Below are 25,606 nucleotides of genomic sequence, written 5' to 3'. Positions count from 1 at the left end.
TTTTTTGTTGTAGTCAAAGTGTTAAATGATGCAGTTTTACAGAGCCACTTTCACTTTGTGTATATTTTATAAATCTTTAAAAATTAGAATATCTTGCCATAGAATGTTATTACTTCAACATGTTGCACATGGCTGACACCTCATCCAATAGCTGCTACCGTTCACTCTGACATCAGGTGTGGACCTAGAGAGAATAGCTATTTTGTTTTCTACCAGGAATCTTTTATGTGTCTCTCACTTTACAATAAAGGCTGAAATTTGCTTTTGAGAAGTTTTATATTATTTTGTGAAATTACATCAAGTTTATCTGTATGTACTTAGTATTTATGTATGATTGTGTTTTCCTAACTAGCTTTTAAATCCTGGAGAAAAAACTATGTCTTATTTTTTTAACTCCATATTACACCTGGCACCTAAATTTTCAACAAATGTTAGGTAAATTTAATTGAGTCTTTACCAACAGTCTCCTACACAGAGAATACAAGAAAAATTAACCCTATAAGTGATTAAATACTGTTTTCTGTCTGTTAAAATAAATGTGAAGATATCAGAATTATAAACAAGATTAAAGCAGATATGTTCCTATAAATATTGTTTTTGTTAGATTCTGAATATTATAACAACTATAAGAGACAGAGTGTTTCAACCACAGTGGTTCATGCTTGTAATCTCAGCACCTTTGGGAGATTGAGGCGGGAGTATCACTTGAAGCCAGGAGTTTGAGACCAGCCTGGGCAACACAGTAAGACCCTGTTTCTACAAAAAACAAAACAACAACAACAAATAACAAAAAAATTAGCCAGGTGTGGTGGCATGCACCTGTAGTCCCAGCTACTTGGGAGGCTGAGATGGGAGGGTTGCTTGAGTGAATCAAGGCTGCAGTGAGCCATAATTGTGCCACTGCACTCCAGCCTGAGTGACAGAGTGAGACTCCATCTCAATAACAATAGTAACAATAATAGGATCACATGATCCTGATAAGAACACAAATATCTTTATTAGAGTATTCAAATTATGTTAAGCATCACTTAGCAAGTTGAGAAGACTAATGAAATCCATAAATATTCACACTGTTGGTGAAACTGAAACTAAAATGTGTATCTCAACCAGTTCACCCACTGCTACAGCATTGCTAATATCAGAGGATAGGATAGAGAGGAAATGCAAAGCTAAGCAAGCTTCATTAATTTTCTTAATATACTTTCCGGGTTTAGGAATGGGACTATTTAAATGTAGATTACGTCAAAATGCAGTAGATTTGCCTCTTGCTTTGGGGGACATAGAGCAGTTGTAGGATCCTCTGACTCTGATAACATCTGAATTACATTTTTCTGAGGGCACAGATGCTACTTGTGAGGCAAACAAGAAAAAAGGTTAAGCTGAAAACAAGGGGGAACCTCCTATCAAATAGAGTGGTAAAGGAAGGTCTCTTTTTAAAGCTACCATGTAAGGCCAAGGGGTGCCCAATCTTTTGGCTTCCCTGGGCCACATTGGAAGAAGAATTGTCTTGGGCTACACATAAAATACACTAACACTAATGATAGCTGATGAGCCAAAAAAAAAAAAAAAAATTGCAGAAAAATCTCATAATGTTTTAAGAAAGTTTACAAATTTGTGTTGGGCCACATTCAAAGCCGTCCTATGTTACGGGTTAGAGAAGCTTGATTGTAAGCCAAGCCCCAAAAGATGGGATTGTGTTGGCCATGTGAAGAGCAAAAATAAGAGGCAGAATGTTAGAAGCCGAGGGAAGAACATGCACATGCGTGGGCCCTAATGGGAGAAAGGACTGAAAGGAGACAAGTTGGCCAGACAGTAAATAAGGAGAGAGAACAGGTTGAGGTGAGGTTGGAAAGAGTCGGAAACCAGATTATGCAGGGCCTTGTAGGCTTTTTTAAGGAGTTTGGATTTTTATTCTAAGTACAACACAAAGCCTTGGAAGTGTTACAGACAAGAGCATGGTGATCCGATTTGTGCTTTAAGAGGATTACTTTTGCAGTTATGGGCATCCAAATGAAACAAAGGAGAATCAGAGACTAGTTGGAAAGGTACTTTGATAAGCTGAGCTGTGCCTTGGAAAGAAATAATTTTTTTTTAAATCAGTGTCTTTTTTTTTTGAGACATAGTCTTGCTCTGTTGCCCAGGCTGGAGTGCAATGGTGTGATCTCAGCTCACTGCAACCTCCGCCTCCTGGATTCAAGTGATTCTCTGCCTCAGCCTCCCAAATAGCTGGGACCACAGGCACATGCCACCATGCCCAGCTAATTTTTGTGTAGGGTTTTTACAGAGATAGGGTTTTGCCATGTTGGCCAGGCTGGTCTCAAACTCCTAGCCTCAAGTGATCCACCTGCCTTGGCCTCCCAAAGTGCTGGGATTACAGGTGTGAGCCACCATGCCTGGCCTAAAAATCAGTGTCTTAACACCATAAAGGTTCTTGATCATATAATACACGAGTCAAGTTGTACAACTCTCCTAGGCAACTCTTAAGAGTAACTTGAAAATCCAGGATCTGCCCACATATTGACACTGCTGTCTTTAATACATGGCCTTTTACTATTATCAGGAAAGCGAATAGTTGGATGATGGCTTAGGGGTTTTACAGGCAGGCCTGGAAGTGATCTACAACACTGGTGTATGCCCAATAGTCAGAACTCAATCACGCTGACCCAACTCTAACTGCAGGGGAGGCTAGGAGATAGAGTATTCCCTTGTGGCCAGGAGGCAAGATGATGATGGCCTTGACTTGAGAGAAGTAGTAGAGATGGAGGGAAATGGGTGACTTCTTGCTTCGGCCCTGTTAGCCTTATCTCCTTTCATTCCCCGTTGTACTTATGTGATCTAGTCATATTAGACCCCTTGATGCAGTCAAATGAGATTACCAGCTCTTCTCCCAGTGTGCCCTGCCTGGAATGTGCCTCTGTTTCATAACACTGCTTGTCTTGTGAAATTGAAAGCCCAGCTCAAATGTCAGTTTCTCCGCAGTCTCCTCTGATCCCTTCCATTCCTTCCGTATTCCATACTGGAGTAATTTCTTCTGTTCAGCTCTTAGAGCAGCAGTGCTTTGTTTTGTCTCTTTATTATATGAGCTCCTTAAGAGCCAGGGCCTTGCACATTTATCTCAATTTTCTCAAGAACATAGCACAATGATAGGCGTTTAATAAAAGTGAAAAATTCATTAAATCTGCTTGATTTTTGCTTCTGTTGAATGTAAACCACCCAAAGACAGGACTATGTTTTGTTAATATTTATATTCCTAGCACTCAGGACAGTAGGCGGTCAATGTATGTCTGAAACAAAGAGTGAATATTTGATGTAGCTGTAGAATACAATAGAGTCACACTGTGTTTACATGACTCACTTAAATTCAGCTGTGTGTTCAGGAGGTAGAAAAATCTTAACATCTGTGATTCTGCCTGCCCTTTGGCTTAGTCATGCCTTATGGTGAGGGTAATGATTTAGTGCCCTCAAGCATCTGCTATTCTCTCAGTCTTCTCATTGACAGCAGTCCAGTGGCCCCAAATCAGGCTGCACCAAGTATGAGTCCAGTAGTTGAAAGCAGAGTACTTTTTTGGGTAAAAGTGTGACTGCTGTCTGCAGCCAGATTACTTTATCCACATTCATCTGAGGAAAAGACATCTATTCTGGAGCTGGAGGAAAAACTGGCTCTGTTGCACCTATGGAGAAATGGTAGTATTCTGTACTTTATGGACATTTTAAGGTGCTTTCAAGGATAATTTCAACTATATGCTGTTTTTATCTTGCCTGCTGACTGGCTGTAACTCTTCTATAGTAGAAATAGCACCATACTTAAAAGACCTGTTTAAATTGGTGCTTTGCCACATACTGTTTAGATAACCTTTCTAGATCTCAGTTTTGTAGTCGGTGAAATGGTGGAAATACTGACTTCACAGCATTGTTGTTAAGATTTTTTTTTTTGAGACGGAGTTTTGCTCTTGTCACCCAGGCTGGAGTGCAATGGCGTGATCTCGGCTCACTGCAACCTCTACCTCCCGGGTTCAAGCAATTCTCCTGCCTCAGCCTCCCAAGTAGCTGGGATTACAGGCATGTGCCATCAGGCCTGGCTGCTTTTGTATTTTTAGTAGAGATGAGGTTTCACCATGTTGGCCAGGCTGATCTCCAACTGCTGACCTCAGGTGATCCGCCCACCTCGGCCTCCCAAAGTGCTGGGATTACAGGTGTGAGCCACGGCGACTGGCCCTTGTTAAGATTTTTAATGAGGTAATTACAAGAATAATTTGTAAATTTTAAAGTATCATGTAAATGTTAGAAATGTAAGTGGTTTTACATGTACCTCCGTGATGCTGCATTTGCTTATAATCATCTCTGTTTCTTTTTTTTTTTTTTTTTGCACTCCTGGTTGGAGTGCAGTGGTACAATTTTGGCTCACTGCAACCTCCACCTCCTGGGTTAAAGCAATCCTCTCATCTCAGCTTCCCAAGTAGCTAGGACCACAGGCGTGCACCACCACATCTGGCTACTTTTTAAATTTTTAGTACAGATGGGGTTTTACCACATTGGCCAGGTCTCAAACTCCTGACCTCAGGTGATCTGCCTGCCTTGGCTTACCAAAGTGCTGGGATTACAGGTGTGAGCCACAGCACCGTGCCTATAATCATCTCATTTTTCTTCACTGAGCATTACCTTCTATGTTAGTAGAACTTCTTTTATTTCCTCTTTGCTGTTTTGTCCTGTCACAGCAATAAGAAAATGTTGTTTACCTTTTTTATTGGCCTTGTGAGGAGGCACTGAAAAGCCTTAGTGTACTATATTTCCAGGCAGTTTACCGTTTGGACTGATTGAGCCCCTGAAAGGGAAGACTGATATCAGCCAGCACTTTTGACTGAGTAAGTGACCATGCTGCCTTACCCTGCCTCAGGTCCTGGGGCAGCCAACCATGGGGGGCACTTCTGAATCTCCAGTATCTTGATATGCAGTCATGCGCTACATAATGATATTTAAGTCAGTGATGGACTGCGTATATGACAGTGGTCCCATAAGCTTATAATACTGTGTTTTTACTCTACCTTTTCTATATTTAGATATATTTACATACACAAATACTTACCACTGCGTAACAATTGCCTACTGTATTCAGTACAATAACACGCTACACAGATAGGTAGCCTAGTAGCAATAGGCTACACTCTATAGCCTAGGTGTGTAATAGGCTATACCATCTAGCTTTGTGTAAGTACATTTATTAGTCAGGGTTCTCTAGAGAGACAGAACTAAGGGAATATACATATATATATACACACACACACACACACACACACACACACACATATATATAGGGGAATTTATTAAGTATTAACTCACACGATTGCAAGGTCCAACAATAGGCCATCTGCAGGCTGAAGAGCAGGGAGAGCCGGTCTGAGTCCCAAAACTGAAGAGTCTGATGTTGGAGGACAGGAAGCATCCAGCATGGAAGAAAGATGCAGGCTGGGAGGCTGGGCCAATCTCACCTTTTCATGTTTTTCTGCCTGCTTTATATTCGCTGGCGTCTGATTAGTTGGTGCCCACCAAATTAAGGGTGGGTCTGCCTTCCCTAGTCCACTGACTCAGATGTTAATCTTTTACAACACCCTCACAGATACACCCAGGATCAATACTTTGTATCCTTCTATCCAGTCAAGTTGACACTTAGTATTAACCATCACAGTACACTCTATGATGTTTGCACAATGAAATGCCTATGGACACATTTCTCAGAATGTATCCCCATTGCTATGTGACACCTGATTTAATGATTAAAACAGGTGAAGGTTGCAACTTCTTTGACTCATTCTCTTTATTTTATTTTATTATTATTATTATTATTTTGCTGGCTTAGTTTGCTAGAGGATGGGTGCAATTAAATTTTTTTCTTTACCAATGTTGCTAAAATCCCCAAGAAGAGCACAGAGTAAAGAATGTGCAGTCCACCCCGTCTGGAATCTCTGTCTGGTTTGGCCCACTTGCCCCCACTCCTGCCTCCACCATGTCCATCAGGGTGACCCAGAAGTCCTACAAGGTGTCCACCTCTGGCCCCCAGGCCTTCAGCAGCCTCTCCTACACGAGTGGGCCCGGTGCCTGCATCAGCTCCTCAAGCTTCTCCCGAGTGGGCAGCAGCAGCTTCTGGAGTGGCCTGGGTGGAGGCTGTGGCAGGGCCAGTGGTATGGGAGGCATCACCACCGTCACTGTCAACCAGAGCCTGCTGAGCCCCCTTAACCTGGAAATGAACCCCAACATCCAGGCCGTGTACTCCCAAGAGAAGGAGCAGATCAAGAGCCTCAACAAGTTTGCCTCCTTCATAGACAAGGTGCGGTTCCTGGAGCAGCAGAACAAGATGCTGGAGACCAAGTGGAGCCTCCTGCAGCAGCAGAACATGGCTCAGAGCAACATGAATGACATGTTTGAGAGCTACATCAACAACCTTAGGCAACAGCTGGAGACTCTGGGCCAGGAGAAGCTGAAGCTGGAGGCGGAGCTTGGCAACATGCAAGGGCTGGTGGAGGACTTCAAGAACAAGTATGAGGATGAGATCAATAAGCGTACAGAGTTGGAGAATGAATTTGTCCTCATCGAGAAGGCTGTGGATGAAGCTTACATGAACAAGGTGGAGTTGGAGTCTCCCAGGAAGGGCTGACTGACAAGATCAGCTTCCTCAGGCAGCTGTGTGAAAAGGAGATTTGGAGCTGCAGTCCCAGGTCTTGGACACGTCTGTGGTGCTGTCCATTTACAACAGCCGCTTCCTGGACATGGGCAGCATCATCACGGAGGTCAAGGCACAGTACGAGGAGATTGCCAACCGCAGCTGGACTGAGGCTGAGAGCATGTACCAGATCAAGTATAAGGAGCTGCAGACGCTGGCTGGGAAGCATGGGGATGACCTGCAGCATACGTAGACTGAGATCTCTGAGATAAACTGGAACATCAGTGGGCTCCAGGCTAAGACTGAGGGTCTCAAAGGCCAGAGGACTTCCTTGGAGGCCGCCATCACAGATGCCGAGCAGCGTGGGGGAGCTGGCCGTTAAGAATGCCAATGCCAAGCTGTCTGAGCTGGAGGCCGCCCTGCAGCGGGCCAAGCAGGACATGGCACAGCAGCTGCTTGTGTACCAGGAGCTGATGAACGTCAAGCTGGCCCTGGACGTTGAGATCGCCACCTACAGGAAGCTGCCCGAGGGCGAGGAGAGCCAACTGGAGTCTGGGATGCAGAACATGAGTATTCATATGAAGATCACCAGCAGCTATGTAGGTGGTCAGAGCTTGGCCTATGGGGGCCTCACAAGCCCCGGCCTCAGCTACAGCCTGGGCTCCAGCTTTGTCTGTGGCGGGGCTCCAGCTCCTTCAGCCACATCAGCTCCTTCAGGGTCGTGGTTGTGAAGAATGAAACCCGTGATGGGAAGCTGGTGTCTGAGTCCTCCAACGTCCTGCCCAAGTGAACAGTTGTGGCAGCTCCTCCTAGCCTGCCCCTCCTGGGGCTCTGCGGCAGCCGCAGAGCCCCAGGAGGGAGGCCACTGTGCAGGTTAACACAGGGAATGGGAGACCCGCCTGAGGCTCCGCCCTAGCCCTCAGCCATCCGTGTGGGAGTTAACTACCTGGTGACCCCACTTGCCCATGCCTCCAGCTACCAAACAATTCAATTGCTTTTTTTTTTTTTTTTCCGGTCCAAAATAAAACCTCAGGTAGCTCTGCCAAAAAAAAGAAAAAAGAATGTGTGCATTTCTTTCCCGCTATTGCATCTACTTGTCACTGAAGTAGGGCAAATTTCTTTTGTAGTAAATAATCTGCCTTTGAATCAGCCAAGCCAACATTGCTATTGTGCTCCTCTGCTTAAGTGCTTTATTGATCCACTAATTTACAATTTATTAACTGAGAATTCAGGAATCAGGATTGTTAGTGAGTTCTTAATATCACCTTACACATAATTCTTGGTTTTGCAAAAGCTGGACTTGGTCTACACTCTCTTTGAAAGGGCAAACTGGGGTTTCACATGGCGGTAAATATGATACAGCTATTGATTGCACTTTGTGCTAAGGATAAGAGGAGTGCTTCACTAAGGCATTGTGTGTACGTCAGATGACTGACTGCCATAAAGAGTAAGGGTATTTCAGGTAGTAGGAGCTGGCACCAAGCATCTATGTAGGCTGCGTATAGGTATATAGTCGATTTATTTTAGAATAATATATTTTTGTTGATTTTTTCTAGTTATTTAAAGTTAATACGTGGTCATTATAAAAGTTTTAGAATTATAGAAAAATAGTAAATTCACATTACTCAGAATCTCATTATCCTGACATAGTAATTGACTTTTATTGTTTATTTATTTATTTTGAGACAGGGTCTCACTCTGTCACCCAGGCTGGAGTGCAGTGGCGTGATCTCAGCTCACTCCAAACTCTGCCTACCCGGGCTCAAGTAATCCACCTCAGCTTCCCAAGTAGCTGAGACCAGAAGTGTACACCACCACACCTGGCTAATTTCTTGTATTTTTATTAGAGACAGGGTTTCACCATGTTGCCTAGACTGTAATTGACTTTCATTACTTTGTATCTTGAATAATTTGCTTTTGAAAAATCATTGTATTGAATATCCCATCAAATTTTAAATGGACTACTTCTTATTCATAAGTGCAAGTAGAAGAGGGATTGACACAAATAATCCACACAGTGGCCAAATAAAAAGTAATGCAGGGCTGGGCGCATTGGCTCACGCCTGTAATCCCAGTACTTTGGGAGGCCGAGACAGGAGTATCACTTGAGGTCAGGAGTTCAAGACCAGCCTGGCCAATATGGCAAAGCCCCATCTCTACCAAAAATACAAAAAAAAATTAGCTGGGTGTGGTGGCATGTGTCTGTAGTCCCAGCTACTTGGGAAGTGAGGCAGGAGAATCTCTTGAATCCAGGAGGCAGAGGTTGCAGTGAGCAGAGGTTGCACCACTGCACTCCATTCTGGGCAACAGGGAGTCTCAAAAACAAACAAACAAACAAAAAGTAATACAGGGTTGAATATCCCTTATTTGAAGTGTTTTGGATTTCAGATTTTTTAGGATTTTGTATTATTTTGCATTATATTGGTGGAGCAACACAAATCCAAAATCCACAATGCCCCAGTGACCGTATCATTTGAGCATCACGTCAGTACCCAAAGTTGTGTTTTGGAATATTTCGGATTTTTGATGTTCAGATTTGGGATGCTCAATCTGTATAGCATTTTTGCCTGTTCATTACCTTCTTCAAGTTCTCCCTCCTCTTTTCCTCCTCTTCACACAACTTCCCCTTCACTTAACTGCCTCCCTTCCCTACATCCATTTACAGAAGATTCACTTTCCCGAAGATGATTGCTTCTGGTATTTCTCACACTATTTCATCAGTTACTCCTCTGGCAGCCAAGTATAAGTGTATTTCTCAAGAAGTCTGGGAATAGCCTTACAGTGTCAACCATAAGTCCAAAATTTCTTTGTATTCTCCTGGTTTATCTAAAAGGTTCATTTAAATTTTGCTTTCCAACTTCTTTGTGTTCATTATATTATAAAATATTATAATAAATATCATACCTCTGTGTAAAATACTCCAGGAACCTGTGCCACATTGTCAAATCTCTTTAAATTCTCTCTGGCATATGGCTGCATCCCCTGGGGGTACCTGTTACCCTAGTTTGAGAAACTTAGACTCTAAATGTAGATGAATTTGTATTTTCTAAGAATATATTATTAAGTAAAAGAAGGAGTCAGATGTATACTAGATTTTCAGAGATTATCAATGAAGAGATATGGGACATGCCTTTTAGAGGGAAGCATTGGAATCATTTGGAAGATTTTTTTCAGATTTTTCCCTTCTCCCTTTCCAGTTTGAGAATTACTGCCACAGTGAGTCCCTGTTCTGATGGGAAAGTGCTTTGTTCCCCAATGATATTGGGATATAAAAAAGAAGGAGAGGCCGGGCATGGTGTCTCATGCCTGTAATCCCAGCACTTAGGGAGGCCAAGGTGGGCGGATCACCTGAGGTCAGGAGTTTCAGACCACCCTGGCCAACATGGTGAAACCCCATCTCTGCTAAAGATACAAAATTTAGCCAGGCGTGGTGGCATGCGCCTGTAGTCCCAGCTACTCAGGAGGCTGAGGCAGGAGAATCGCTTGAACCCGGGAGGCGAAGGTTGCAGTGAGCTGAGATTGCACCACTGCACTCCAGCCTGGGCAAGAAAGTGAGACTCCGTCTCAAATAAAATAAAATAAAATAAAATAAAATAAAATAAAAATAATAAAAAGTAAAAAAGAATGAGGGCTATTCAAATTTAACAGACACACACATATATATACACACACAGACATATTCACACACTACATATACTGTATATACTATATGGATGACTTACAAGGTAATTTTTATTCTAAAATCTATTTGACTAACTGAATTAGAGTTTTTTGTTTTTATTATTTATCATAGCCAAACATGATGTAACACATTCAGTTACCAGAAAAGTAAGTCCTTGACTTGTCCTGTTTCTGCTATTCCAGTCTGAGGAAGGTTAGGATTTAGCGCCACCCTGCTCCCGAATTAGAAAATTATTTTGCTAGATTAGAAATGTTTTTCTCTAAAGTATCTGCAGAGCTCTGCCCAGTCTGACCATTTGTTCCCACTAGGGTGCCTTTAAGTGCCTCAGTGCTTTTAGCTTTCCTGTTTCTTTTGTTCTGTGTTCGCCGTCTTTCTGTCTCCTGCTGCTGGTGTCTAATATCACCATCATAGTAACAAACTGTTTCTAATTTGAGGTCCAGTGCCATAGAATACATTTTCTAAGACACACAATACTATGATAGATGTAAGAAAATAATTCCATGATAGAAGGACATCTGACATAAAAACCATTTAGGATCATTTCTGTGGCAGCACAGTATAGACAGAGAACTTAGCAGTGGCAGTCTAAGTGCTCATATAGCAAGGCTCCCCTGGATGGGGATTCCACCTTCCAGGAAGCATGCATCTCACTCTGTGAGAGCCAGTGAGAACCTTGGTTTCAGAGTTAGGAGAGAGGGTCAGAGGTCTGGCACTTCAATTCCCATATCCTAGGTTCCAGTCCATCTTTATTTCCTCCTTTGTGTTTTCTGCAGCCCTCTACCTCTGACATTTGGAGAAGTCTAAGTTGTAACGTAGGTGATTTACATAAACAAAAATAGGACCCATAGGCTGGTATCTCTTGATATCTATATGCTGATGACACCCAAATTTATATCTGCATTTCCTATTCCTCCCTAAACTCACTGCTTTCCATGTCACTGCATTGGCCCAGTGACTCAGGACAGAAATCTATGTCCAGTTCTTATCACCTTTACTGTTACCATGCTGGTTTAGCTGACAGTAATCTCTTAACTGGTCATCTTTTCCAAGTACCCTCATTCCCATCCCTGTTTATGGCATCTATTGACCACTCAATAGCTGAAGTAATCTTTTTTTTTTTTTTTTTCCCTTGAGAAAGGTTCTCATTCCGTCACTCAGGCTGGAGTGCAGTGGCACGATCTCGGCTCACTGCAACCTCTGCCTCCCAGGTTCAAGCAATTCTCATGCCTCAGCCTCCTGAGTAGCTGGGATTACAGGCGTGCACTACCACACCCAGCTAATTTTTGTGTTTTTAATAGAGACAAGGTTTCACCATGTACGCCAGGCTGGTGGAGTAATATTTTTAAAACCTAAATCAGACCTGTGTAAAATCCTCCAAAGCAGTGCTGATTTCAGGTCTGGGTAGGAAATGCACAAGATGAATCTCAGAGGAGCTGGCCGGGCGCGGTGGCTCAAGCCTGTAATCCCAGCACTTTGGGAGGCCGAGACGGGCGGATCACGAGGTCAGGAGATCGAGACCATCCTGGCTAACACGGTGAAACCCCGTCTCTATTAAGAGATACAAAAAAAACTAGCCAGGCGAGGTGGCGGGCGCCTGTAGTCCCAGCTACTCGGGAGGCTGAGGCTGGAGAATGGCGTGAACCTGGGAGGCGGAGCTTGCAGTGAGCTGAGATCCGGCCACTGCACTCCAGCCTGGGTGACAGAGCGAGACTCCGTCTCAAAAAAAAAAAAACAAAAAAAAAAAGATGAATCTCAGAGGATAGGATACTAACAGTTCCAGAAATGATGAGGAGAGAATGAAGCTATAATCGTAAAATTGGAAATGGTGCCTACCAACAGAAACAATAAAGGTCTTTTATGAAATCCTTCTCAAGAACACCTCAAACTTTAGGAATTGAAAGACAAAAAATGAAATTATACAGAATATATATCAAACTAACAATATAAGTCAAGCAATGTTTTGGTAATTTGTATATGGAGACACACCAACATGCACACACATATTTTAAGAATTTTTTAAACCTACAAAAAAAAAAATGGAGGAAAGCACAATGAACTTCTATACTCCCCTTACCTAGACACATCACCTGTTAACGCTGGCTACTTTTTTAGGTTGAAACATATAAAAATGTCCTTGTTTTGTTTTGACAAATAAATGATAAAATAGATGGCTCAACTGAATGTACACTAACATAGACACTTATAAACAACACATATCCTTTAGCCAAACCATCTGAGAGTAGGTTATAGATATGTTGCTTCATTATGTATCTCTCAAAAACAGAAACATTCTACACAACTGAGAAAAATCAACATTAATTCAGTATCATCATCCACATATAGTTCCTATTCAAATTTCTCAATTTGAACCATCAGTTTTTAAAGAAAATCACATTACAAAATCATTTTGTGAGTCTGGTGTGCTTTCTCATAGAATAAAGCGACTGTTTACTGTTCACTTACTCTAGTTTTCTTCTTTGTGGTTTAGCTTCTTACATCCGTGTTTGACAATAGCATCAAGACTTTTGGAGTAATTGAGAGTGACCCATTTGACTGGGAGAAGACTGGAAATGATGGCTCCCTAACAACCACCACTACTTCTACCACCCCTCAGTTGCACACTCGCTTGACCCCTGCTGCAATCGGGTATGTCCTAAACAGATCATTTGGTGGTGTCTTTCCTGGATGCATTATATTTGCAAAAATTTATTTCATCCGGATTCCCTCAGATGACCAAATGCTAAGAGATCAGGGAAAGCCTATGGATCTCCTCGAATTGACATTGCTCTTATGTACGCCTTTGGAATTACTTGCTTTAGATAGTACTAATAGATTATACTGTGAAATGGGAGCTTAGAGCTTATGTGACTTGTTGATGTCAAATTTATAATGGGTTTTCTTCAAAATGAGGACCAGCATTAGTTGTATTTCCAAATAATATATGGAACCCTGAAAAGAATGTGCCACAATTATATCTATACTGTGCCAAAGGTTAGTGGGAACAAAGTATATAGCATGTTCTTCTTAAAGTGATTTAACAACTTTCATAATGTATTAAGAAAAGGTTTTGATCTGTTTTCGTGATCTTAGTTTTTTATTGTTAATGTTTTTTCCTCTACATGTATTAGTTTCCTTTTATCTTTTATTTTGTCTTTTTTTTTTTTTTTCTAATTTTTTTACCTGCTTTGGTTGTTTCAAACCTTTTGGTCAAAACAAACAAACAAAAAATAGTAAATACTCGAAATGCTGAGGCAGAAGGATCATTTGAGCCCGGGAGTTAGAGGCTGCAGTGAGCTATGGTTGTGCCACTACACTCTAGCCTATGCAACAGAGTGGGACCCTTCTCTGGGGAAAAGAAAGTGAACAGGGACAAATTGTCATACAATTTAAGTTAATTGGGATATTATACCACTAATCCATTGCTTTGATTTTTTTTTTTTTTTTTTTTTTAACATGGAGTTTCTTGTTGCCCAGGCTGGAGTGCAATGGCGTGATCTCTGCTCACTGCAACCTCCGCCTCCCAGGTTCAAGCGATTCTTCTACCTCAGCCTCCCAAGTAGCTGGGATTACAGGCCTTTGCCACCATGCCTGGCTAATTTTGTATTTTTAGTAGAAACAGGATTTCACTATGCTGATCAGGCTGGTCTCAAACTCCTGACCTCAAGTGATCTGCCTGCCTCATCCTTCCAAAGTGCTGGGATTACAGGCGTGAACCACTGCACCGGCCTGATTTTTTTTTTTTTAAGAGATGGAGTCTGGCTATGTCACCCAGGCTGGAGTGCAGTGGCTATTTGTAGACACAGTCATAGTGCACTATGGCCTCAAATTCCCGGGCTGAAGCAATCCTCCTTCCTCAACCCTCTAGACTACAGACATGCACCCTTGTGTCCAGCTCTGATTTTTATACTGAAAGATGAGATCTCTAGAACTTGTTGAATCATCGGAAGAGTTTTCATAGACTCATATAACTGAATAGTATCACTGACTATCTTGTCTAAGCAGATGTTTTTTAAAAACACCTGTTCCTGGGACCTGCCCCAGACCTGTTGAATCAGAATGCCTAGAGGTGGGGCACAGAAGTCCATATGCATCAAATACTTCTCATGCTTATCAGAGTTTGGGATCCACTGCCCTAGTCCAGCCACCCTATCTTACAAGTGAGGAAATAATTCTAACACTGAAGTAAATCCAACTTTAGGTAAATATTAGTGGCAGAGCTGGAGCCAGTCCAGAAATTTCGTTCTAGTGTTTTTGTCCTTCCCCTTTGATTGTTGTTAGAAATAAGTCTCAAACTTGCAAAAATTCAGGTGATAGCACATCAGGGACCTAAAGACAATGAAGGCAGTTTATGTTCCCATCTTCCAATGTTTCCTCCAAAATAACACAGAACAGCAAAGAAAGAAAACTACAGCTACGCAGAAAAACCATGTCCTCAGCATAACTTGTAGAAGATGTCCAAGCTTCAAAATAACTGTAAATAAAAAGGAAAATATGAGACCACAAATCCTAGTGCAGTATCTTTCATGCTCTTGCCTCACCTACCCCTGCCAGAAGACTTTATAAAGACAGATCAAGAAAAACTGGGGGGAAGACGGAAATTAGCAATGGGATGTAAGGTTGATCTAAAACCAATGCCATACTCCAGGTGTCTTTCGATCCAAAAATAAATACATAAAACCAGTGCTAGAAAGACTAAACCCATGCTAATAAGGAAAATACTAAAGAGTGTCCTGATAGATCAGATGATGAGTTTCAGGGAAGTAAAAGTATGCATAATTCGAAAGAAAATAAAGGGAGAAGTGTGCTTCGTTAGTGGAGTGGTGGAGGAAAAAAGATGTATCAGTTTGGGTCCAGTCAGGAGACAGAAACTACACAGTAATTTGAATAGGAAAAAAATTAAAGAATTATTTATAATTTTTATTGATACACAATAATTGTACATATATATGGGATAAATGGAATATTTTAATACACACATGCAATGTGTTATGATCAAATCAGGGTCATTAGGATATCCATTACCTCAAACATTTATCATTTCTTTGTGTTGGGAACTTTTCCAACCTTCTAGATATTTTGAAATATATGTGAGTATTTTTGTTTGTTTTTTTTGCGACAGAAGCTCACTCAGTCACCCAGGCTGGAGTGCAATGGCGCAATCTAGGCTCACTGCCACCTCCACCTCTCGAGTTCAAGCCATTCTCCTGCCTCAGCCTTTCAAGTAGCTGGAATTACAGGGGTGTGCCACCACACTCATTTTTGTTTGTTTAGTAGAGACGAGGTTTCACCACGTTGGGCAGGCTGGCCTCAAACTCCTGACCTCAGGTGATCCACTTGCCTCGGCCTCCCAAAGTGCTGGGATCACAGGCATGCGCCACCGTGCCCAGCCTACGTAAGATATTGTTAACTATAGTCAATAATAGGAAATTGGAATAACATGGAATTGATTAATAAGAAATAAAGATAAATGTACAGAATACAGATACAGGAATAGCAGATACAAGGTCCAGCCACGATGCCTAGGACTGAGATTAAACCTCCAAGCAAGAGCTGTCCCACCCCTACTCAAGGGCTGAGGTTCAGACCTTATTGGGAGAGGAAGAAAGGAAATCAGAATTGATTGAACTCAGGAAAGAAATAGAAGGAAAAGACAAAATTATCTCAGAATTGAAGAATATATTACAAAGTGCACAAAGGAGAATAGACTTAAGTGAAAATTTAATAGAAGTCATTGAATAAGGACAAGGAAAAAACCCAGAGAGAATGAAAATGAGATAAAAAAACAACTCAAAAGAGTTAGCGAGAAGGTAGTGCAAACTGAAGGCAGAGAAGAAATAACATTCAGGTTGTTGGAGTGCCTGAAGAAAAAAAACAAAATAATACCAGTTAAAACTGAGAAACCAAATAGCAGAAGATTAAATTTAAAAACAGAACTGGCTGGGTGTGGTGGCTCACACTTGTAATCCCAGCACTTTGGGAGGCTGAGGCGGATGAGTCACAAGGTCAGGAGTTCGAGACCAGCCTGTCCAATGTCGTGAAACCCCATCTCTACTAAAAAATACAAAAATTAGTTGGGCTCGGTGGCTCACGACTGTAATCCCAGCACTTTGAGAGGCCGAGGTGGATGGATCATGAGGTCAGGAGATTGAGACCATCCTGGCTAACATGGTGAAACCCTGTCTCTACTAAAAATAAAAAAACGAAATTAACCGGGCATAGTGGCAGGTGCCTGTAGTCCCAGCTGCTCAGGAGGCTGAGGCGGGAGAATGGCGTGAACCCGGGAGGTGGAGCTTGCAGTGAACTGAGATCGCGCCATTGCACTCCAGCCTGGGTAACAGAATGAGACTCTGTCTCAAAACAAACAAACAAAAACAAAACAAAACACAAAAATGAGCTGGGCGTGATGGTGCACACCTGTAGTCCCAGCTACTTGGGAGGCTGAGGCAGGAGAATCACTCGAACCCAGGAGGCAGAGGTTGCAGTGAGCCGAGATCACGCCACTGCACTCCAGCCTGGGCAACAACGTGAGACTCCATCTCAAAAAAAAAACAAAAAACAAAAAAACCCACAGAGAATTAAGAGCATTTAAAAAGGTTTGTGTCCAAAGATAAGCATTAGAACAAAAAGGCGAACCTCCTGAAATACTCCCACAAAATTATTTATAAATTAAAGTACAGGCCAGGCACAGTGGTTCATGCCTGTAATCCCAGTACTTTGGGAGGCCAAGGTGGACAGATCACTTTGAGCTCAGGAGTTTGAGACCAGCCTGGGCAACATGGTAAAACACTGTCTCTACAAAAAATACAAAAATTAGCCGGGTTTTGTGGCATGCACCTGTAGTCCCAGCTACTCCAAAGGCTGAAGCTGGAGAATGGCTTGAGCCCAGGAAGTAGAGGTTGCAGTTACCTGAGATCGCGCCACTATACTCCACCCTGGGCAACAGAGCGAGATCTTGACTCAGAAAACAACAACAACAACAACAAAAAACTGGACAAAGGATACATCTTGTAGAGGAAGAAATGTAGCAAATGTAGCAAGATACTCTACACATAATAATAAAATACTATGACAAAGCTTTCCCTCTATGTCTCTTTTAGGAGTTTTATAGTCTCAGGTCTTAACATATAGGTCTTTTATACATTTTTAGTTGATTTTTGTGTATTGTGTAAAATAGGGGTCCAATTCCTTTGCATGTGGAAATCCAGTTTTTCCGGCACCGTTTGTCGAAGAACACCATTTATTGGACCCCATTGTGTCTTTTTGGTGCCCTTGTTGAAAATTAGGTGACCAAGTAAGATATCTGCACTCTCATGTTCATTGCAGCATTATTTACAATAGCCGAGATACAGGAATAACCTTAATACCCATTGATGGACAAATTGATAAAGAAAATGTGTGTGTGTGTGTGTATGTGTGTGTATTGTATATATTTGTATATATATACACACACACAATGGAATATAGATGTATAAATACATACACACACATAATAGAATATTACTCAGCTTTTTAATTTTTCTTTTTTTTGAGACGGAGTCTCGCTCTGTCGCCCAGGCTGGAGTGCAGTGGCCGGATCTCAGCTCACTGCAAGCTCCGCCTCCCGGGTTCACGCCATTCTCCTGCCTCAGCCTCCCGAGTAGCTGGGACTACAGGCGCCCGCCACCTCGCCTGGCTAGTTTTTTGCATTTTTTAGTAGAGATGGGGTTTCACCGTGTTAGCCAGGATGGTCTCGATCTCCTGACCTCGTGATCCGCCCGTCTCGGCCTCCCAAAGTGCTGGGATTACAGGCTTGAGCCACCGTGCCTGGCCTCAGCTTTTTAAGTTTTCTATTTTTATTTTTTGAGACTGAGTCTTGCCCTGTTGCTCAGGCTGGAGTGCAATGACACGATCTCTGCTCACTGCAACCTCCGCCTCCTGGATTCAAGCGATTCTTCTGCCTCAGCCTCCTGAGTAGCTGGGATTACAGGCCTGTGTTACCACACCTGGCTAATTTTTGTATTTTTATTAGAGATGGGGTTTCACCATGTTGGCCAGGATGGTCTGGAACTCCTGATCTCAGGTGATCCACCTGCCTCAACCTCCCAAAGTGCTGGGATTACAGGCATGAGCCATGGCGCCCAACCTTATTCAGCTTTTAAAAAGGAGATCCTACCATTTGCCACAGCGTAGATGGAACTAAAAGACATGCTTACTGAAATAAGCCAGACAGAAAGAAAAATGTTGCATGATCTCATTTGTATGTGAAAAAAACATATATATATACACACACACATATATACACACACACACACACATACATCTATATATATATATGCGCTCAAATGCACAGAGATTGAGAATGAAACAGTGGTTACCACAGGGGGTTCAAGGAGGGAGGAAGGAAAGGAAATGGGGAGATGTAGGTCAAAGGATATAAAATAGTAGATATGTGGGATGAACAAGTGTGGAGATCTAATGGACAACATAAAGAATAACCTTAATAAAATTGTATTTTCAGAAGACTTGGACATATCTTAAATAAAAATAAAATCGTATTAGAGATTTTTGTTAAATAAGTAGATTTTAGCTGCTCTTTATCACAAAAAAAGTATGAGTTGATAGATATGTTAATCTGTTTCCCTATAATAACCATTTTACTGTCTATGTGTATCCTATTACATCATGTTACAAAGCTCAGATACACACAATTTAAGGAAATAAAATACCACAGCAGACTTAAGATCAAACATATCAGTCATAGCAATAAATATCCATGGGCTTAAGTTACCTATTAAAAGGAAAAGCTTTTCAGTTTGGGTTATATAGCTATATTCATATGCTGTATATAAGACACACACACCTAAAAACAGTAAGAAAGAGATGGACCAAGATACATCAGAAAGATAGAAAAGAGAAATGATCCTAATAGCAGATGATGTAGAATTCAAGCCAAAACAAAAAAACTTACAAAAGATGGAAGGGCACTTTTTAATGCCAAATGCCACAATTCACAAGTGGGATACAAAATTTTTTAATATTTAGTCACCAGAATCATGACACTCACCTTTAGGAAACAACAACTGCAGGATATTCAAGGCGACATAAAAACACAGTCATAATCGGAGATGTTAATGCACCACTCTCGGTTTAAGACAGATTAAGTGAACAGACAATAGAAAGATAGAAGACTTAAACAACATGATCATAGTAAGGTGGATCTTATTTATGTTTTCTGAACTCTGTACCTTGATGATAGAGACTATACCTCCTGCCCAAGTACCCCTGGAACATTCACAAAAATTGATCACGCATTAGGTCACAAAGAAACATAGTTTCTAAGTAGTTCCATAAAGTAGAAGTATTACACTATCTGATCATACTGCAAGAAAACTAGAAATTACCAGCAAAATTAAAGTATCAAAGGCCCTTTTACTGGAAATTTAAAAACCTGTTAAACTACAGTCATGTGCCACGTAATGACATTGCCATCAACAACACACTGCATATATGACAGTGGTCCTCTAAAATTACAATACTGTAGTTTTATTCTACCTTTTCTATGTTTAGATAAGTTATAATACCCAAATACCATTGTGTTATGCTTGCCTGCAGTATTCAGAACAGTAACATGCTGTACAGGTTTGTAACCTAGGAGCAATAGGCTATACTGTATAGCCTAGGCATGTAATAAGCTATATAATACAGTTTTTTTAAGTACACTGTGATCGTTTGGTTAATGACGAAATTGCCTAACGATGGCATTTGTTACAGTGTATCCCCATTGTTAAGTGATGCATGACTGTACTCTTGGGTGAAAAGGAAAATAAAAACTAAAAGTTATAGAAAAAAATGATAATGTAAACACTACTTATCAGAATCTATGAGATAAATTTAGAGCAAAGATCAGAGGAAAATCTATGGCATTAAACAAGGAGGTACATAATGTCAATATGTCTTTTTACTGATGATACTAGTGTTGATAATTTGGTTACAGTGGCCAGTTCTTTCTACTATAAAGTTAACTGTTTTTGTAAGAAATAATCTTGTGGGAAGATATTTGCAACTATGTCAGCACTGTGTTTCTTGTCATACTTTTGCCTGTTAATTGTAGCATCCAACAGTGACTCTTGCCCACAATACTATCTGACCCTCCAAGAAAAAGCTTGACAATCTCTGATTTTTTCTGTTTGCAAATGATATGGTAGAACACCTGGAGAATCAGTGTTAAAGAGAAAAATGTATAGGGTATGTCCCAGAACCCTGAATTTCTTCATAGAGGGAGATTGAAAGTTTAGGCGAAGGTGAGAGGATGCTTTAAATCATGAGCCAGCAAGCTTTATCTGTAAAGGGCTAGATGAATATCTGTGAGCTATGCTGTCTGTGTCACTACTCTCATTGCTGTTGTAGTGCAAAAGCTGCCATGGCCAACTCGTAAACAAACGAGACTGACTGTGTTCCAACAAGTCTATTAAAAAAAAAAACATGTTTTATGTTTAATGCCGTAGATTTTCCTCTGATCTGCAGGCCAGATTTGGCCCACAGACACTAGTTTGCCTTAGATTATGGGGAATGAAATATGAAAAGGATGTTCATTCTTACTATTTTCTCTCATATCTCTTCAGTTCTTCCACACATTTTCTTATTCCCTTAATCTGCTTCAGTTACATAACACCTTGCCTGGACACACGGGCCATGTGCTAATAACACTCTTATGTGTACTGTCTCACTCATTCATATTCCTGAACATGATATAATTTTCCTGGGAAGGAATTATTTCTTTCTATATTGCATACTCCAGATTTGGATCAGAGTTTAGGAAAAGAAAGGAAACAAGAACCAGGGAAGGAGTAAGGAGTGGAGAATAAATGCAGAGGGAGGGGATGGGTGGGGGAGGAACCTGAGTCCTGTAAAAGAGAGACTGTGTGGAGGAGATAGACGAGGTCCTTGCAGTGTGTGGTATCATATTGAAGCATAAGATATAAGAGAAAAAGTAGGATTGTATTCAAGTAGAAGTAGAAGTGTATTCAGAGATGGAGGCGTGGTTTGTTTCCTGAAGTGTGAAAGAAGGAAATGCCAAGGAATTGAGGTAGTTGGAAAAAAAGCAGAATAATGGCTAGACATAAGGGAAAAAGGGGCTTGGAAGAATACTGAGTGATTAAAATGGAAAAAAGGTGAAGATAATAGACTAAGCTTCTTCAGTTCAAATATTCATCTATTTCCCTTTCTCTTTCCTCAGGAATAGAGGGAATTCTTTCAATAAACATTTGGATTACCATGTAGTACATGTATGTTAGTGTCCATTGTGACTCTTGCAACAATAAATAAATTATATTGAACTAATATCTGAAAAATCCATTAGTAGCCAATTTATTTCTGATCTTTAATTATCTCTATAATAAATCTGTTTATTTGAACTATTTTAGGCCAAACTACCTTTTAAATATGCTTCCACTGTCAGAACTACAGACACTACTCGGTTATAAGTTTTTTTTCTGGGAGCCATTATCAGTGCTTTTCTAGATTGTATCATTGTAAATTGTCGATAAAGAGGTTCATTCTAGCGTTGACCCATTTAGGCAAAGGTAGTGATGAAGGTCATCGGTCACCAAGTCAGGTGGAACAAGTCCCTGAAAAATCACTGGTCTTCTCACAGCCTATGAAGTACTCGTGACACCACTGCCAGGATCTAACTGTGACTCTTAAAGTGGCTCACTGAGAGGATGCCTGTGTTGCCACTCACAGTAATTACAGGAGTCAGTATAATGTACTGAAGACTGATTTGTCTACTTTGAGACATTCCAGGTCACTTCTAAGAGGAGGTTTCATTGTGTACTAAGTATTGTGTTCAGTCAGCAATAGTAAAAAAAAAAAAAAACCTAGAACATAGCGTTGTAGAACTGGCAGGAGCCTTTTCACTTGGTGAACGATAACTGTGAACTAAAAAAGCCTCTCATGGGAGGGTCTAAGGAAGAGATGACCAACCGTGTAAATAAGACCTGGAATTACTTTGAAAGAAATATATAGACAAATACCAGTTAATATTTGCTATTTTTACCCCCAGGTCAGTTCATGCTGAACTATATAAACTGTATAATTACAGGAAGTCTAGTTTTCCCTCTAGGGCAAGAATTTCCTTCCTCTTGTTTGTGTTGCTAGGGCAATGCATGTAGTAGGTGCTTAGTAAAAAGTCTTCAAGTGGCTGGGCGTGGTGGCTCACATCTGTAATCCCAGCACTTTGGGAGGCCGAGGTGGGCGGATCACTTGAGGCCAGGAGTTTAAGACCTGCCCAGCCAACATGGCAAAACCCCATCTCTACTAAAAATATAAAAAATTAGCTGGGCATGGTGGTGCATGCCTGTAATCCCAGCTACTTGGGAGGCCAAGGCAGGAGAATCACTTGGACCCCAGTGGTGGAGGTTGCAGTGAGCCGAGATTATGCCACTGCACCCCAGTCTGGGAGACAGAGCATGATTCTGTCTCAAAAATTAAAAAAAAAGTCTGCGAGTGAAAAAGTAATACACATTTCACACTGTAAAAAAAATAGCATAGCTGATTGATCTGACACCTGTTTATTTCATTATGGCACTGCGAAAGTTGATTATACAAATTAGGTCATTCTTGTCATATTTCAACTAAATCAATCAAGAGGCCAGAGGGAGAAAGTACTTGGGGCATATAGCACCTGCTCCAAGAATTTGATTTCTCACAAGCCCAGCTGCTGAAATGGCCTCTTGTGACTCTAACACTAAATTTACATACCTCTGTCACTCACCAGTCAGAGCCTGCCAGCTCCCAAAAGCTTCTCTAGTGCCAATGAGCTTTCTTTCAAAACAGTATGTGACATCTCTCTAATAAAACCCCCAACCTCTTCTTTGGTCTTCAGATATACCAGAGACCCACTCAGTCTATATATGTGCCCCAAATTGTAGTTCTTGCTTCCCAAATGAAATGTTAATTTGGAGATTCATCTCTGTATTTTATTTGGAGTTCAACAGCACTTAACATTTTCCTGTTTAGATTTTTTTTTAAATTCTCTAACAAGCCGGGCGCAGTAGCTCATGCCTGTAATCCCAGCACTTTGGGAGGCCGAGGTGGGTGGATCATCTGAGGTCAGGAGTTCAAGACCAGCCTGACCAACATGGCGAAACCCTGTCTCTACTAAAAATACAAAAAATAGCCGGGCATAGTGGTGGATGCTTGTAATTCCAGCTATTCAGGAGGCTGAGGCAAGAGAATCACTTGAATCCGAGAGGTGGAGGTTGCAGTGAACCAAGATCATGCCACCGCACTCCAGCCTGGGTGACAAGAGTGAAACTCTGTCTCAAAAAAAAAAAAAAAAAAAAAAAAAAAAAAAAAAAAAAGATGTTTTAATTGACAAAGACTTCTTTGAAAATAGATGAAATGCTTCTTACTTATAAAGTGATTGTCAAATTAGTGTGTTATTGTTTTAGAATTTGTATTTTAAAATCAGCTTGAAAATTCTAATTGATCAAAATGTTAAAGTTTTATTTTGTAGAATTGGCATGACCTCAGGTTTTTTTTTTTCTTTTCCTTTTTTCTTTCTTTCTTTCTTTTTTTTTTTTTTTTTGTTTCATTTTGTTTTTTGAGCTGGAGTCTTGCTCTGTCATCCAGGCTGGAGTGCAGTGGCACAATCTCGGCTTACTGCAACCTTCGCCTCCTAGATGCAAGCAATTCTCCTGCCTCAACCTCCCGAGTAGTTGGGATTACAGGCACCCGCCACCACGCCTAGCTATTTTTTGTATTTTTAGTAGAGACAGGGTTTCACCATGTTGGCCAGGCTGGTCTCGAACTCCTGGCCTCAAGTGATCCGCCCGCCTCAGCCTCCCAAAGTGCTGGGATTACAGGCGTGAGCCACCATGCCCGGCCAAACTAAGTTTTCAAGGTGCTTTTTTTTTTAAACTCTCTTAATTATACGTGGACTTCATTTAAATGAAGAAATATAATTATGTAAGATAGTATCATAGTAATTTTTGATTTTTGCCTTTTTTTTCCTCCCTTCATATGTAGAATTGCGAATGCCACTCCCATCCCAGGAGACTTGCTTCGGGAAAATACAGATGAGGTATTTCCAGATGAACAGCTTAGCGATGGAGAAAATGGCATCCCTGTTGGTGTGTCACCAGATAAATTGCCTGGATCTCTGGGTCACCCCCGTCCCCAGGAGAAGGATGTTTGGGAAGAAATGGATGCCAACAAAAACAAGATAAAGCTTGGAATTTGTAAGGTATCAGTACCTTATAAACAACAGAAATGTATTTCTTACAGTTCATAAGGCTGGGAAGTCCAAGAAGGAAGGCTAGGCAGGTTTGGTATCTGGTGAGGGTTGTTTTGTGGCTCCTCCTTGCTGAGTCCTCATGTAGATGGGGAAAGGTCTCTGTTGGACCTCTTTTGTAAGGACACCGCTCTCATTCATGAGGGCTCTGCCTTCTTGACCTAATTACCTCCCAAAGACCCGCCTCCTGATACCCTCACATTGGAAATTAGAATTTCAACAGGGCCACAAACATTCAGACTATAGCAGGTATATATGTTCAGTCATGGGAGTCATTTGCAAAATGATCTCTGGATCGATGTGATATGCCACAATGTGATTTGGCTGTTGACAAAGCACAATCTGGACCAATAGTAGTCAGGAATGAGTAGTGGAAAGTAGACAGGGAGTCAGTGTCAGAGTTTTGTAGTATCAGCTGTGGCTGTCTTTATGGCACCAAGAACAAACTGTTCTTATAGCAAAAAAATCACTGGTGACATTCTCAGTTGTCAGCCCATATGGATATCTGTGTATGTGAGAGAATGAAATGGCACTTGACATAGAAGATCACTTGACACAGAAGATTAGTTACTTTAGTTTCTGTCTTTTACCCACTATCACTATTTAATCTGAGTGAAATTTGAATGGTAAATAGTTTTGACCCTAAGTCCATTATTTGTTATCATGTGCAGTTTATTGAATTTATAATATATAGTGCTGAACATTACAAGCTCTCATTTTGAACATCTGGCTAAGGCATTAAGCTAAATATTGAAGACAGTGTACTAAGCTAGGTGCTGTGCAGTTTAAGATACATCTTTTACCCTTAAGGAGCTTACAGTCTCTTTGGGTAGATATGTAGCTGCACAAGCAAATATAATACAAGACAGAACATTGTGCAAAACATTTAAAAGAATTAAAATACATGCAGATGGGGTGGGAGTTGGGAACATGCCTTATGGAAGAAGTGGTTGAAGTAGAAGTAGAAGTAAAAATATGTACATGAGGGCCAGACATG

The 25,606-nt window shown here is 41.1% G+C and overlaps 1 protein-coding gene and 1 pseudogene across 5 annotated transcripts in view; both read left to right on the top strand.

The window, feature by feature from the left end:
* Nucleotides 1–25,606, top strand: part of TTBK2 (tau tubulin kinase 2) — a 169,224-nt gene that overhangs the window by 105,744 nt on the left and 37,874 nt on the right. For all 5 annotated transcript variants that reach the window (XM_077939169.1, XM_077939168.1, XM_015142040.3 and 2 more), the window contains 2 exons: nucleotides 12,826–12,983; nucleotides 24,345–24,561. In XM_077939169.1, coding sequence (XP_077795295.1) covers nucleotides 12,826–12,983; nucleotides 24,345–24,561 — 375 coding nt within the window. The remainder of the gene's footprint in view (nucleotides 1–12,825; nucleotides 12,984–24,344; nucleotides 24,562–25,606) is intronic.
* Nucleotides 5,876–7,575, top strand: LOC106999158 (keratin, type II cytoskeletal 8 pseudogene; annotated as a pseudogene).

This window comes from Macaca mulatta, chromosome 7 (assembly GCF_049350105.2).
Source record: "Macaca mulatta isolate MMU2019108-1 chromosome 7, T2T-MMU8v2.0, whole genome shotgun sequence".
In the NCBI taxonomy this organism is placed as follows: domain Eukaryota; kingdom Metazoa; phylum Chordata; class Mammalia; order Primates; family Cercopithecidae; genus Macaca; species Macaca mulatta.
The sequence above is the reverse complement of the archived record's forward strand: the minus strand, read 5'-3'. Positions and strand labels throughout refer to the sequence as shown.